Source organism: Chelon labrosus, assembly GCF_963514085.1.
Source record: "Chelon labrosus genome assembly, chromosome: 9".
Lineage (NCBI taxonomy): Eukaryota > Metazoa > Chordata > Actinopteri > Mugiliformes > Mugilidae > Chelon > Chelon labrosus.
Genome location: NC_140359.1, coordinates 13,325,284 through 13,338,136, shown reverse-complemented (window position 1 = coordinate 13,338,136; position 12,853 = coordinate 13,325,284). Strand labels below are relative to the sequence as shown.

The 12,853-nt window shown below is 40.3% G+C and overlaps 1 protein-coding gene across 1 annotated transcript; it reads right to left on the bottom strand.

Moving 5' to 3' along the window:
* Positions 1 to 475: 475 nt before the first annotated feature.
* On the bottom strand, positions 476 to 4,636 carry LOC311493091 (arrestin domain-containing protein 3-like). The gene is given in 8 exon segments (XM_084551630.1): positions 476 to 1,066; positions 1,070 to 1,081; positions 1,085 to 1,354; positions 2,108 to 2,364; positions 2,577 to 2,670; positions 2,839 to 2,986; positions 3,079 to 3,136; positions 3,993 to 4,636. Coding segments are annotated over 8 exon segments (1,245 nt in total). The 5' UTR covers positions 4,243 to 4,636; the 3' UTR covers positions 476 to 910.
* Between the last annotated feature and the right edge of the window lie 8,217 nt (positions 4,637 to 12,853).

The window sequence follows — 12,853 nt, the reverse complement described above, 5'->3', positions numbered from 1 at the left end:
GCAAAACTGATCTAGCACCTGTTAATATTGTTATAATTTCGACTATATATATTCAACTACTTGAACGCCTAACATTATAGACATTTTGATATTATTAACGCTACTGGGCATTTTCTGCCTCCGAAATCCGTGTGCTCTCAAAATTAAATTAAACGAACACCAGCGTGAAATCGTTACTAGGCTGTTTGCTAGCGGACTTGACGGAGACAAGAAAACAGACACACAGAAGTTGTCTTCCCATGACGATGCTTGTATCTATTTACCAAAAGCAGCATGTGAGAGGGAACGAAACTTCAACTGGTTTTGTACACCAAACCCCCATGGACCACAGTTCAGACTGAGCTCATTCTGGTTGTGCATGTGTGGTTACTGTTTTTCTGATACACACAACCCCCCAAACAGTTCCTGTTTATCACTGTGGCTAGCAAGAAAACTATTTACAACGACTGTCCTGCAACCCCATGGACTACTAAATAGTTTTAAAGAACATAAATCTGTTATGAGGAGAAAATGGTTGAATAGCATTGCCTCAACTGTTACTGTGAAGAATGGGACAGCTTTTTGGAGAAGGAGGGGCGCAAGGGGCTTGAGTGTTCACATGATGTTTTTCTCTATCCTGATGCAACATGAACAATGTGATTAAAAGCCAAAAAGAGAAAGGTTAACCATTTTGCAGGTTTTCTGTGAAAAATCTGAGGCTTGTTGACATTTTCAATTGTATCTGCTGGTTTCCACAAAGATTTGAAATAAGAGTAAGGAACCAAGTGAAAATAAGTTTTTAATGAACACTTAATGACACAACACAAGGACAGATATAAACTCCATTTTTAAAAGTGCAAATATATAAATGACTGAATAACAAATAGGCTGATAATATGTTAGCTCGTACTTTTTGGGTTATGTTTGAGGCTCAGCTTTTGTGATCTGACCCACTGCCAAGAGTATCATAAGAAGGTGGATAAAGGGTCATGTAGGACGGAGGTTCTCCGCCCTGTTGGAAATGTGGTGGAACCGTAATGGCTGGAGGCTGCACTAAAGATGGCATGGGAGCTTCAGCAGAAAACCCTTATGGAGCAAGATTTTATGGCCACTGGTTATTGTAGCCACTTCCTATGTTTGCAGGCTGCGGGGGATATGGTGATGGGTATGCGTTAGCGCTTGGGCCTGCGGGTAGGGGATGAAGTCCAGCAGGGAAGCTGGGGGGAGGGAAGTCACTGTAACTTTGAGCCCCAATAGCTCCGGGAGGGTAAGGCCCTGCAGCCTCACCAAGGTGCATGGCAACAAGGGCAGATGAAACGACAACCAGTGGAAACACCACCTCTGGATCACGGGAAAAACTGATGTCCACATATACCTGAAAGAAAAAGAGAAATTCTTAATAAAGTTGGCAGATAAACATGATTATCGTCTTACACTGTGTTCTTATAACCTCAAGAAGGCCTCACAGTAAATTCCAGCGTCCTGGAGTCACCCCCCTCCACGCTGCCACTTCACAATCTTGTTTTTCTCGCCATTCAGTGACTATCAACAACTAAACTTTCAATAAAATAGACTAGCCCGTTTATGTAGCAAACATACCTGACACGTTGATGCGGACTGAACCACGACCCGATCGACCAAATCTATCATGATTCGCAAATACTAAAGTTACGCAGCCAGCCTCACCTCTAGCGAGCTCCCCAGCTAAGCATGTTTCCTCCTTACCCACAGCCACTTGATTGCTCTCTCTGCTGCCCGGGACATGTTGCATACCGCAGTCCTGCATCCTGGTGCCATGTCTTCCTCAGGTAAGGGATGTGCACACCCAGTCATCTAGCCATTACAGTTTGGCCCTTGTCAAACTCTCTGAAATCCTTCCACTTTCCCTTTTTTCCTGTTTCTAAAACGTCAAATCTGAGGTTTTGTTCACTTGCTGTCTAACTGCCTAATACATCCTGTCCACTGACAGGTGCAATGAGAATGACATAATCAGCACCCTTCACTTGACCTGTGATTATGATGATGCTGATCAGTGTGTGTTTCTGTTTGATTAAAACAAGTGTTTGCAAAGAAAAGCAATTAATTTCTCCTTTCTGAGTTCACATATTGATACCATGTTGTTACATACCTTGACGTAATATTCTACCGTGAGGATGTCACAGTTATGGATAGTGTAGATGGCATCAGCAGGAACCATCAGCTGGTAGGAGACTGTTTCCTCTGATCTTGGCTTGATAGTGTTGCCAACTGCTTTGGCGAGAATTTTTTCCTTGCTGTTTTTGGCAGAGCCGACGCGGTACTCTATTTTCTGCATTAATTTGTATTTGGGCGTCACATTTTTGGAAGAAGAGTTGCTTATTTTGGCAACAACAGACAACGTGTCACCTATCAAATACAAATGACAACATTTGAGTATGCACCAATTTTTCTCAGATAATATAACCACATATAAAAAATAGCACATTTTACATCTTCATGTACATATATGAGAAACATTGAAATGCCTCCTTCTGAGTTAGTAAAGAAATACATCAGATATCAGCTGACAGTATCCTGTGTCAACATTTGGTTGTGTTATTAATGTGTAGTCACTTTACCTGGAGAGCAGACCTTCTGAGCAGTAGCAGACAACTGAACTTGTGTTTTGGAGAAAGTCCCCATCTCTTTAGTCACTGAACCAGACTGTGGACACTGTAAAAAAATGCCTTGTGTGATCACTCCTTATTGCTGCATTTTACTCAACCCATTCCCTCTATTAACCCATTTTTCTTTTCATCATACAACTTACTGCCCTAAAAATTTTCAATTGTAGCAGCTACAAGTATTACATTTATAACAAGTAATATGTGACACACTTACCATTACTTGATCCATGTATGGAAAGGTCTTTGAAACAAAACGGATCTCTTTTTGTGTTTTTGAATCCAAACTCCAGCTCCTGGATATTCTTGCCTCAAGCATGTAGATAATAGACCCACAAGGCCCCTTGAAGGATGATGGTAGGTCCCTGTAAGATAGAAGCAACACAGGAATGAATGTATTTGCAAGAGTAAACAATGACACAGAAGCTAATGCTAGTAACAAAAAATCTCCACTTACCACTGTGGGATTTGAATCCTGAACTTAAACTGATGGATACCTTTGGGAAGTACAGTGCCTGCAAAAGTAGTAATGATTAAGCCATCTGTTAGAGACTTTAGAAATATCAGCGTCTTCACATAACTGGACTGATTACAATTGTGAGACTCATATGGTAATATCGTATAATTCACGATGGCACATGCTAGTCAGTAGCTACTGCTGATAAAATGCAAATCTGAGAAGAAGATGTCCTTTTAAACGTCTGATTAAAATCTCCATTTTCTAATAGATTTCTGAATTCCAGTATTGATGAATTCATTGATGTATTTTTAAACTACGTTTTCATTAATCAATTATTGTTTTTCGATATCCCTTTTTAATTAATTTCATTCATAAATTATTAGTATATATTCCATCTTTAATCATCATTAAATCCTGAATAATGAACTAGTCTGAGTATTTTAGTATTTTAGTAAAAGATCACTTTTAATTTTTAAATTTAGTATGTGTTTGTAAAAGACAAATCACAAAAACACTTAAATGTCATGAAAATTAATTCAGATTTAGATTAGATTCAGACCGATGATGCATCCACCGTAATTATTAAAAAGTATCGATATCGGCGATAGCCTACTAGCCCTGTATTTACTTGGTATCGGATGATCGCAAATCTAGCGGTTTTGCACACCTATAACACGGGCCAACACACATTACAATAGTGTATTCGTGCACTTTTACTGTAGAAAAAGCACTCAAGAATTGCGATGTTTTTGCAAATGTTTATAACAGTTAATTGTGCCAATAAGCTATTAAAGGCAAAATGAATACAACAATACAGAAATGTAAAGAGCTACCTTTTCAAACGCCCATTAGAATACAACAAACTTTTTCCAGCTTGCTAATGACTACGAGGTGACATTTCTTTGTCTTACCGTTAGCATTTTCTGAGTATTCTTTTATTTTGAAATATCTCCTGTGGGCTCTGAAGGAGATCGCCACATCTCCGCCTTCTGTTGTCCAGTTCACGTTCGCATCCCCTTTGGCTTTTATCCGCAAGCTTTTGACTTTGGTGTTTTTTGTCAATTTGAAAGTAACCGTGACTACAATAGTATCTCCTGCAGAGAAAGTGATTTCTTCGTTAAGCGCTTCATAAGTCAGATTGAAGTCCTTTATCGGATTCATGTTTCTGCCACCTGCAACAGTAATCCTGCTGACAAGCCCCTGTTTATAAAACTACGTCCGACTCCGCCCTAAGAGTGAGATCATAAAAAAAACTAAATAACTTCATTGCCTCATATGCTCTTTTAAGCAATCCGAGACAGTGCATGATGACAACTCGCCATACAGGTTTACTCATTTTCAGGTGATAATTTTTTATTTTTCATTCATTTTTTCATTTTATTTCAGCCACAATAAAAAAATTACGAAACTGCTTTGTAAAAAATGTTTGTATTATTGATGGTATAAATCACATCTGATGCTGAATAGGAGTTCCTGTTCCTGTTAAGGACTTCCTAAAGGCGTTGGACCAAACTATATATTTCTACCTTAACCCCTAATTAAGAGACCCTCAACAATCACATTACTTGACAGAGAATGTCAACAGCTCAGATGTGAACGTTTGCATTAGTTTCCTCTGATAATAACCTCAACACATTTTGACACGCACCTGACCCGACAAGCGGTTTCTAAACTGAAAACCCACTCAGAGATATAAGTTGAGTCTGCAGCTGTCAGACCAAATATTCTCCTGCAATGTAGCCCACTGCAATACAACACTACTGGAGGGTTAATATTAAATTTTTGTGTGTGACATAACTGATATGACTGATGTCTGAACCTTGACCTGAGATCCCAGACTATTATTATTCATTTTTAGTATTGTATTGTAATTGGCTCCTTGTCATAATTTAGAGACTGTATAAACTCTCAGTATGTTAAGATGTTGTTAAATCTGGGTCAACTCGATCAGGATGTGAGTGTTTCTGTGACTTCCTGTGCACACTGAAGGCTGCTGAAAACCGCAAGTATCAGCTCCATTCGTACCATACACAATCTCACTCTGTTTCCATTTGGAAGCTCTGCCACGTTAAGTGTCAATCCAAACTAACAGGTTACACTTATGAAGTGTCCAACACAATAAGTTTCATTGGAAACTTCCCATACTCTTGCAAGCTTTGTACCTGTTTTGTGTACAAAAGGAAAGAACTCCACATATTAGCTATTTCAGCCACAATAAAAATTACGAAACTGCTTTGTAAAAAATGTTTGTATTATTGATAGTATAAATCACATCAGATGCTGAATAGGAGTTCCTGTTTCTGTTAAGGACTTCCTGAAGGCGTTGGACCAAACTATATATTTCTACCTTAACCCCTAATTAAGAGACCCTCAATAGTCACATTAGTACTTGACAGAGAATGTCAACAGCTCAGATGTGAATGTTTGCATTAGTTTCCTCTGATAATAACCTCAACGCGTTTTGACACACACCTGACCTGACCAGCGGTTTCTAAACTGAAAACCCACAGTGTTATAAGTTGAGTCTGCAGCTGTCAGACCAAATATTCTCCTGCAATGTAGCCCACTGCAATACAACACTTTTAGAGAGGTAGTATTCATTTTGATTAGCTTCTCATCAAAAACTCTGGTGGTGACAGCTGTAAAGAAACAGTAAGTGTAACTCCCTGGAAGCACAGGCAGACACAAGTGGCTTTCTTGCTACTGGTTTATTGAGGCTTCTCCTCAGTCCACTGTGAAAACTTAACACACATTGATGACGAAACAAAGCGTTAACTTAACATAAATAGCATGCAGAGCATGTGAAATAAATAGCATTTTAACAAAGGAAATTACAGACAAACAAAACAAATACCTCGTTGGCTGCATGCTACCAAGGGAATAATCTTCAGAGCTGTCCTTCTTAGCGTTCAGAAAGACCTTTTACCAGCATCAAAATACCTTCTTCTTGATATCTGTTTGCTACTCGTCCCACCTTTCGAGCCACTTAACGAGGCACTTTTAAAATAAAATACTACTGCTACAAAATAAAAGAGTGCATGATACGAAATGCAACTTACATAAATTCTCAATTATGACACTGAATTAAAAAGAAAAATTCATTCATTCATTCATTCATTCATCTTCTATACCCATTTAGTCCTGTTAAGGGTCACGGGGGTCTGCTGGAGCCTATCCCAGCTGTCATCGGGCGAGAGACAGGGGCACACCCTGGACAGGTCGCCAGTCCACCGCAGGGCCAACACAGAGACAGACAACCATTTACACTCACACTCACACCTACGGCCAATTTAGAATCACCAATTGACCTAACGAACATGTCTTTGGATGGTGGGAGGAAGCCGGAGTACCCGGAGAGAACCCACGCAGACACAGGGAGAACATGCAAACTCCACACAGAAAGGCCAGCCGGCCCATGGATTCGAACCGGTGACCTTCTTGCTGTGAGGCATCAGTGCTAACCACCTCTCCACTGTGCCGCCCTAAAAAGAAAAATAAATTAGAAAAATTATCTAAACAATATAATTGCAACAACGGTTACAGTAAGACTGCAAATCTACATCCTGGTCTCAAGCAGTAATTGTTTTCGTCAACGATGACGTAATTATTTCGTTGACGCCCCTTTTTTTCATGACGATAACGAGACAGTGACGAGCTAAACATGGCTCTTTGATGATGAAAACATGACTAGACGTGTGTAAGCTGTCGTTGACGAGACTGGACGAAAATGTTAGTGGGTGGTCTGTCAGACGTTCAAAATGCATGACATTTCTGAGCTCCGGACCCCACGTGACCATCGGTGTTCGGGCCACCATTCTGGCAGTAAAAATGACAAGCGCCAGCACCAGCGCCATCGCCGCTTTCAAGAGATCGGAGTACTCGTTTCACTTTAATTCGCATGACATTGAGCTTTATATTAAAAAATTAAATAGGTTAAATATTACCGACCCCTACAATGCCCCCGGCGTGCTTTTCAAATGCATCTCTGCTGAAGAAGACGTCCCAGATCTGCAGTATCCGGATATATACAACTACCTGATAAACTTCCCATCGTCTTACTTGGGTGACTCTCTGAAAGCCTACAAAAGCCTGGAGGGTTACAAATGGACTCAGTCTGGCTTTGTAACGAACATCCAGCTGTGGAATCTTCAAGCAAAAAATTCCTGCATCATCACTGGAAGGGTAAGTGTCCCAGTTTAATAGGTAGTGTAACGTTAGCATGGCTAGTAGAGGTCCGGGTTGTTTGTTTATGTTAGCTTGGCTAGTTACCGCGGTGTGTCTGACTATCTGTTGCTAGTTTGTATCTTTGATGTACTCAACCAAGTTAGCTAACATTTTTAATTTTATGTATAGGTTAATCATTCCCAAGGGCTTAATGATCCTCAGTTAAAGCCATGGATGGTGGTGAGGAATGATGGGGTTGTCTTGGGAGCCCACTGCAATTGCACAGCTGGACTTGGTGAGAGCTGCTCCCATGTGTCAGCTGTGTTGTTCAGCATATGGCAGCATAACAATGGAAGAAAAGAAGAGATAGCTGTAACATCTAAGAAGTGCAAGTGGGCCACCCCAAGTGAGGACTCTATAAAGAAAGTGGAGTATCAGCAGGGCAAGGACATCATTTTTAACAACTCTCAACAGTATAAAAAAGGAAAATCTTCAAAAGGTCATTCTGCCCCCCCAGCTTTCCCACCTCTGACTGCTGCTGAGCAAGCCCAACTCTACAACAACCTCTCCCAATGCCGCACACAAGAGGAGCAGAACATCAAACCAGTAGTCCTGTCTGTAGTCAAAGAGTATGCAGCATCCTATGTGCCAAAGGCTGTCATGCTGGATTTACCAGAACCCCTCACCAACCTGTATAACAAGCAGGCAAGAGACCTCAACCTGGCAGAATTACAAGATCGAGCAGAAGGACTATTTGAAGACATAACTGTGACCAAAGAACAGGTACAGAAAATGTTATTTTGTTTCAAATAACAGGAGCTAATAACTGAAATCTATCATGTACTGCATGTGTACAATCTGTACTAACTTAAAATGTTATGTGTAACAGTTTGGATTGTCATGTTTTCAGAGTGATAATGTAGAGGAGGAGACCCGAGCCCAGTCCAAGTCCAAAATCTGGTTTGAGCAAAGGAGTGGTAGGGTAACAGGATCTACCTTCAGAGCAGCCACAAAGACAGATGTCAGAAAGCCTTCAGTATCTCTGATAAGACAAATATGCTACCCAAAGTCCCATAGTTTCACCAGTGAGGCTACCAGGTATTCATGAGCATAGGAGGGTTAGGATAAAATAGGGCATGCAGTGTGTAACTGCTCCTGTGTGTAAAATTGTCATGTCCAGATGGTGTACAATCAAGTGAATGTGAAGTAGGTAAAATAACAGGGAGGGTAAATACAGGAGGTGCTATTCTAAAAAAGCAGGAGTGTAAAACCAAGTAGTATCCTTTTGAAAGAGCAGGGAGGTACCAATGTGGGGTGGCATTACTATTGTCCAAAACTAATGTTATTGTTGTTTCTTCAGATGGGGATGTCAACATGAGGACTTGGCAAGAAAATACTATGAAATGCAGCATCGCCTCTCACACACGGATGTCATGGTAGGAACAGCTGGATTCAGGATTTCACCCCTGCACCCATTTATTGGGGCCTCACCTGATGGATATGTTTCCTGCAGCTGCTGTGGTTCAGGTGTCATAGAAATTAAGTGCCCATTTTCTGTAAAGGACCTTTCTGTTAATGAGGCAGTAAATTATGACATTGCACACTTTTGCCTTGAAAAAGATGCGCAAGGAAAAATTAGACTGAAGCGGGACCATGCATACTACTATCAAGTGCAGATGCAGCTATTTGTTACTGACAAACCATATTGTGATTTCATTCTGTGGACTGAAAGGGAAAGTACTTCACCTTTTGTTGAACGTGTCACACCTGATGTGGCATTCTTTGACAAAGAATTGGAATGTGCTTGTGACTTTTGACAAAGAATTGGAATGTGCTTGTGACTTTTGACAAAGAATTGGAATGTGCTTGTGACTTCTTTAAAAAATATATCATTCCAGAGCTGCTAGCCAAGTATTTTTCTGCACCAAAACCAGCAGCAGCAGCATTTGCTGATCATAGTCAACAACAGTGGTGCTACTGCCGTGAGCCAGAAGCAGGGAACATGATGGTCTGTGCGTCAGGTTTTTGTTCCGTTAAAATGTTTCACCAAACCTGCCTTCGCATGAAAAGGGTCCCAAAACAGTGGGTATGTCCCAGCTGCAGAAAAGTAATCAATGCCCAAAAAAGAAAACCTTAGTGAGGAGACTGTGAAATGAGTAAGTAGTAGTAGCTGATACTGTACTGATACTGTACTATCTTATTTATGAATAAACAGTTGTTAAACCAATATTGTTTTCTTTCCCATCATTAGTATTAAGTATCTGTAGCAATCAGGGATATGAAACATGGGTAGATCATTCATATCAAACACACCAGAACAAATATCTGGTTGGGTGGAACTCAGTTAGAATGGGTGGATGTGCAGCTTGATCTGTAAAGAGAAACAGAATGTGATCGCATCGGAATAGCGATCAAAATGATCAAAAGTTAAGTCACGACAAGCAAGCAAGAAGTGTGAGTCACAAAGGTTTATTTGCTGGTTGAGCACATCTGTAGCAAGTCACATCAGTTCAATTTACTGTACATCCCCATCACTGGAAGGGCACCACAGATTCAGACACATTTGTAAGTGCACAACATACGCTCACAATCTTGTCAAGGTAGGTCACATCATTTTCTCTCTCTATGTCCGTGAAACTTATGGGGACAGTGCTTTGCAAGACTGTGTACTTTTGACGGAGAACTCCTATTACTCTTTCAATATGTATCCTAAGAGAGGCTAGACATCTGGTGTTCTCCAAGTCAACAGGATCTAACTGCTTCTTTCCACGAGTAAATGCTGGAATCTTTAATTCAGCTTGGCATCTCTCAATGGACTCTTTAACCAGGAAACCTCTGTCCGCTAAAACTACGTCCCCTGGGAGCAAATGAGATAAAAAGTTACTTTGTTCTGTGATTAACTTATCACTCGTGCGACCTCCCCATCCAGTGGAAATGAAACAAATGGAACCTTGAGGGCAAATTGCAATTAAATATTTCATTGTGTGGTGTGATTTGTATGATGAGTAGAGCAGACAAAGCCATCTTCTGTAGCTTTGCTTTCTGCCGTCTGTTGAAAACCTCAAGTCTCATTTTTCTTTTCCTCTTCTCTGGAGATGGAACGTGGTTGAAAATAAATGGAACAAAGTCTGGACTCAAGGGATTATCACTCTTTCTCCCTACAAAATAAATACAAGAAACATTTCAGTGTGAACTTGGGTTTGTTTACTACGTTTTAGCACTTGCTAGCTTACAAAACATGACGTTAGCCCCACGAATTGCATGCTATAATTCAACTAGCTATGTCGTATTAAACTGATCAGAAACCACAATTATAGCTTATTAAATAATGAAGACACGGTTAGTAAGCTTTGTATGTTCATTCTGTAGCTTACCTGATATGAAGTGATCGCTGCACAAGCGGAATCCAACGGCTGGGGGGTCCCATCTCTCAGTCTTGTTTTGCTGGTTCCCGGCTCTTTTAATGGTGCTGATCCACTTTGCTCGCCTCTCCGCATCTTTAGGAATGCGGTAAAACGACGAACCTCCACTGTATAAAAGGGCTAAAGTCATTCACACCTTGACTTTCTTCCATATAACGCACATTTCATTCATAATAGGCTATAAGCCTATAATTCCTGCACGTTTTTGTTTTTATGAATTGTGTGAAATGGCCAAATAGAAATAGGTAGGCTAATACAAAACGATTATGTGGTCACCAAGGTGAATTGGTTTAAGCCGGGCATACACTGTGCGATTGTCGGCTCATTTTGAGACGATTTTCAACTCATGCGACTATTTTTTGAATCGGGCCAAATTTCGGCTCAATCCCGTGTCGTGCTTCGTGCAGTATACGTGGGGTAACGAGGACAGATTAACACCTCACGACGACCTCCCGATCACAAATCGTGTGCTCGCAAGAAAATCAAACTTGTTTGAAATCCTGATCGCTCCTCGTGAAGGTATTGCACAGTAGAAGCAGTGCCACGGGCCGATTTGCCTCAACCTCTCGCACAGAGCATGCGCGATCGCTGAAGTTACGTCAAAACCATAGATATAATATATATAGAATGACTACACTCTAAGAAAAAACGGAAAAACTACTGGTAATTTTCTGCCAGTACATTGTTTGTCATTCTACGGACACCTTCCATCAACCTGATAACGGACAATTCCGTACCTTTTACGGACACTTCCGTCAACCTGATAACGGATAATTCCGTAGCTTTACAGGTTATTCACTGTACCTTTTACGGACGCTTCTGTCAATGCTTAGACTGATAATTCCGTAGATTTACTGGTTATTTGCTGTGCCTTTTATGGATGCTTCCGTCAATAAATCTGATGCCACCACAATATGTACAAATTGAGCAATTTTTATTTTATTTTTCAAGTTATTCAAGTGCATTTGAGGTAACAAGTAATTCTAAAAACAACAAACGAGAGAAATGTCAAATTTTGTAAAGTGTTATGGTCAGACAGGAACTTCAGCAATCTTGGTGGTATGTGTTGTTGCTTTGCTGCTTTTTTCTTCTCTGCCTTGGACCCTTGGCCAGGAAATTTCCCTGGAAAATTCTAAGGAAATGTAAAAGTATTTTAGTTACACATGCATTTAAATAAATTAAACTGTAATACAGAGTAACATGCAGACAAAGTTGAGATGAATAAATACTCCTATACTCCAGAACTTTGAACATTACGTGAACAAACGTCAAATGTATCAAATAGAAATACATTGAAGAATTTTTAAAATCCCCCTCAAATGTACACAGAAGGCCTGATTAACAGATGAACAAGCGAACAAAATTATAAGACTTCAATCTGTGGCTCCATCATACATGGCCTCTGTCAACATCAGAATCAAACCCACAACCCTAGAGTCAAGTGTCAATCACTATACAAGCAGAACTACTCAGAGTCGTTAGAGAGACAGTGTTTTCTGAGACGAGTGGACCAAGCAGGCCGACTGAGCCTCAGCTCTTCCTCCGCCGTCAGGAGGTGATGGGCCCTGAGCAGCTAACACTCCATGGGTTAAAGTGAAGGGGCTGAATCACAACACCGTGTTTCGGTCATGTCTTATCAGTAATACACTACAACATGACAGGAATAAGTACTGCTTTAACTGACAATGCTGTGAATATTGTATCATATATGATTATATTTTTATTCATCTCTGGTGGAAAACAATAGAACAAATCCATGTAAAAAAAAAAAAAAAAAAAAGTTGTCGTCTAGTAGTCATTTAATGGAATTTGGTCAGCTCAGGGCCACAATGGGGGACATTATGTGGTCACTGACAACTTCCTGATGGACAGCAATCTTGAAATGCCACCTTAAAATGTATATGAAAAATAAAATTAATTCAAGAAAACACAATATCGCATACCCTTTGACAAGACGCTAAAAGTCTACCACAGTCTGACCATAGACAAGTTTTGGTAAGAACAAGTATAAAATATCTTGAAAAAGATATTAAGTACATTTTTTCAGAATCAAAATTGTACATACATTAAGATTTTTGAGCTTGCAAGGAATGCGCAAATTACACAAATTACAAACCTGTGATTGGGATGCACGGGGTACTTGGGAGGCTCGTCAACATCAGTCCTTCACTCTGACAGCATGAAAT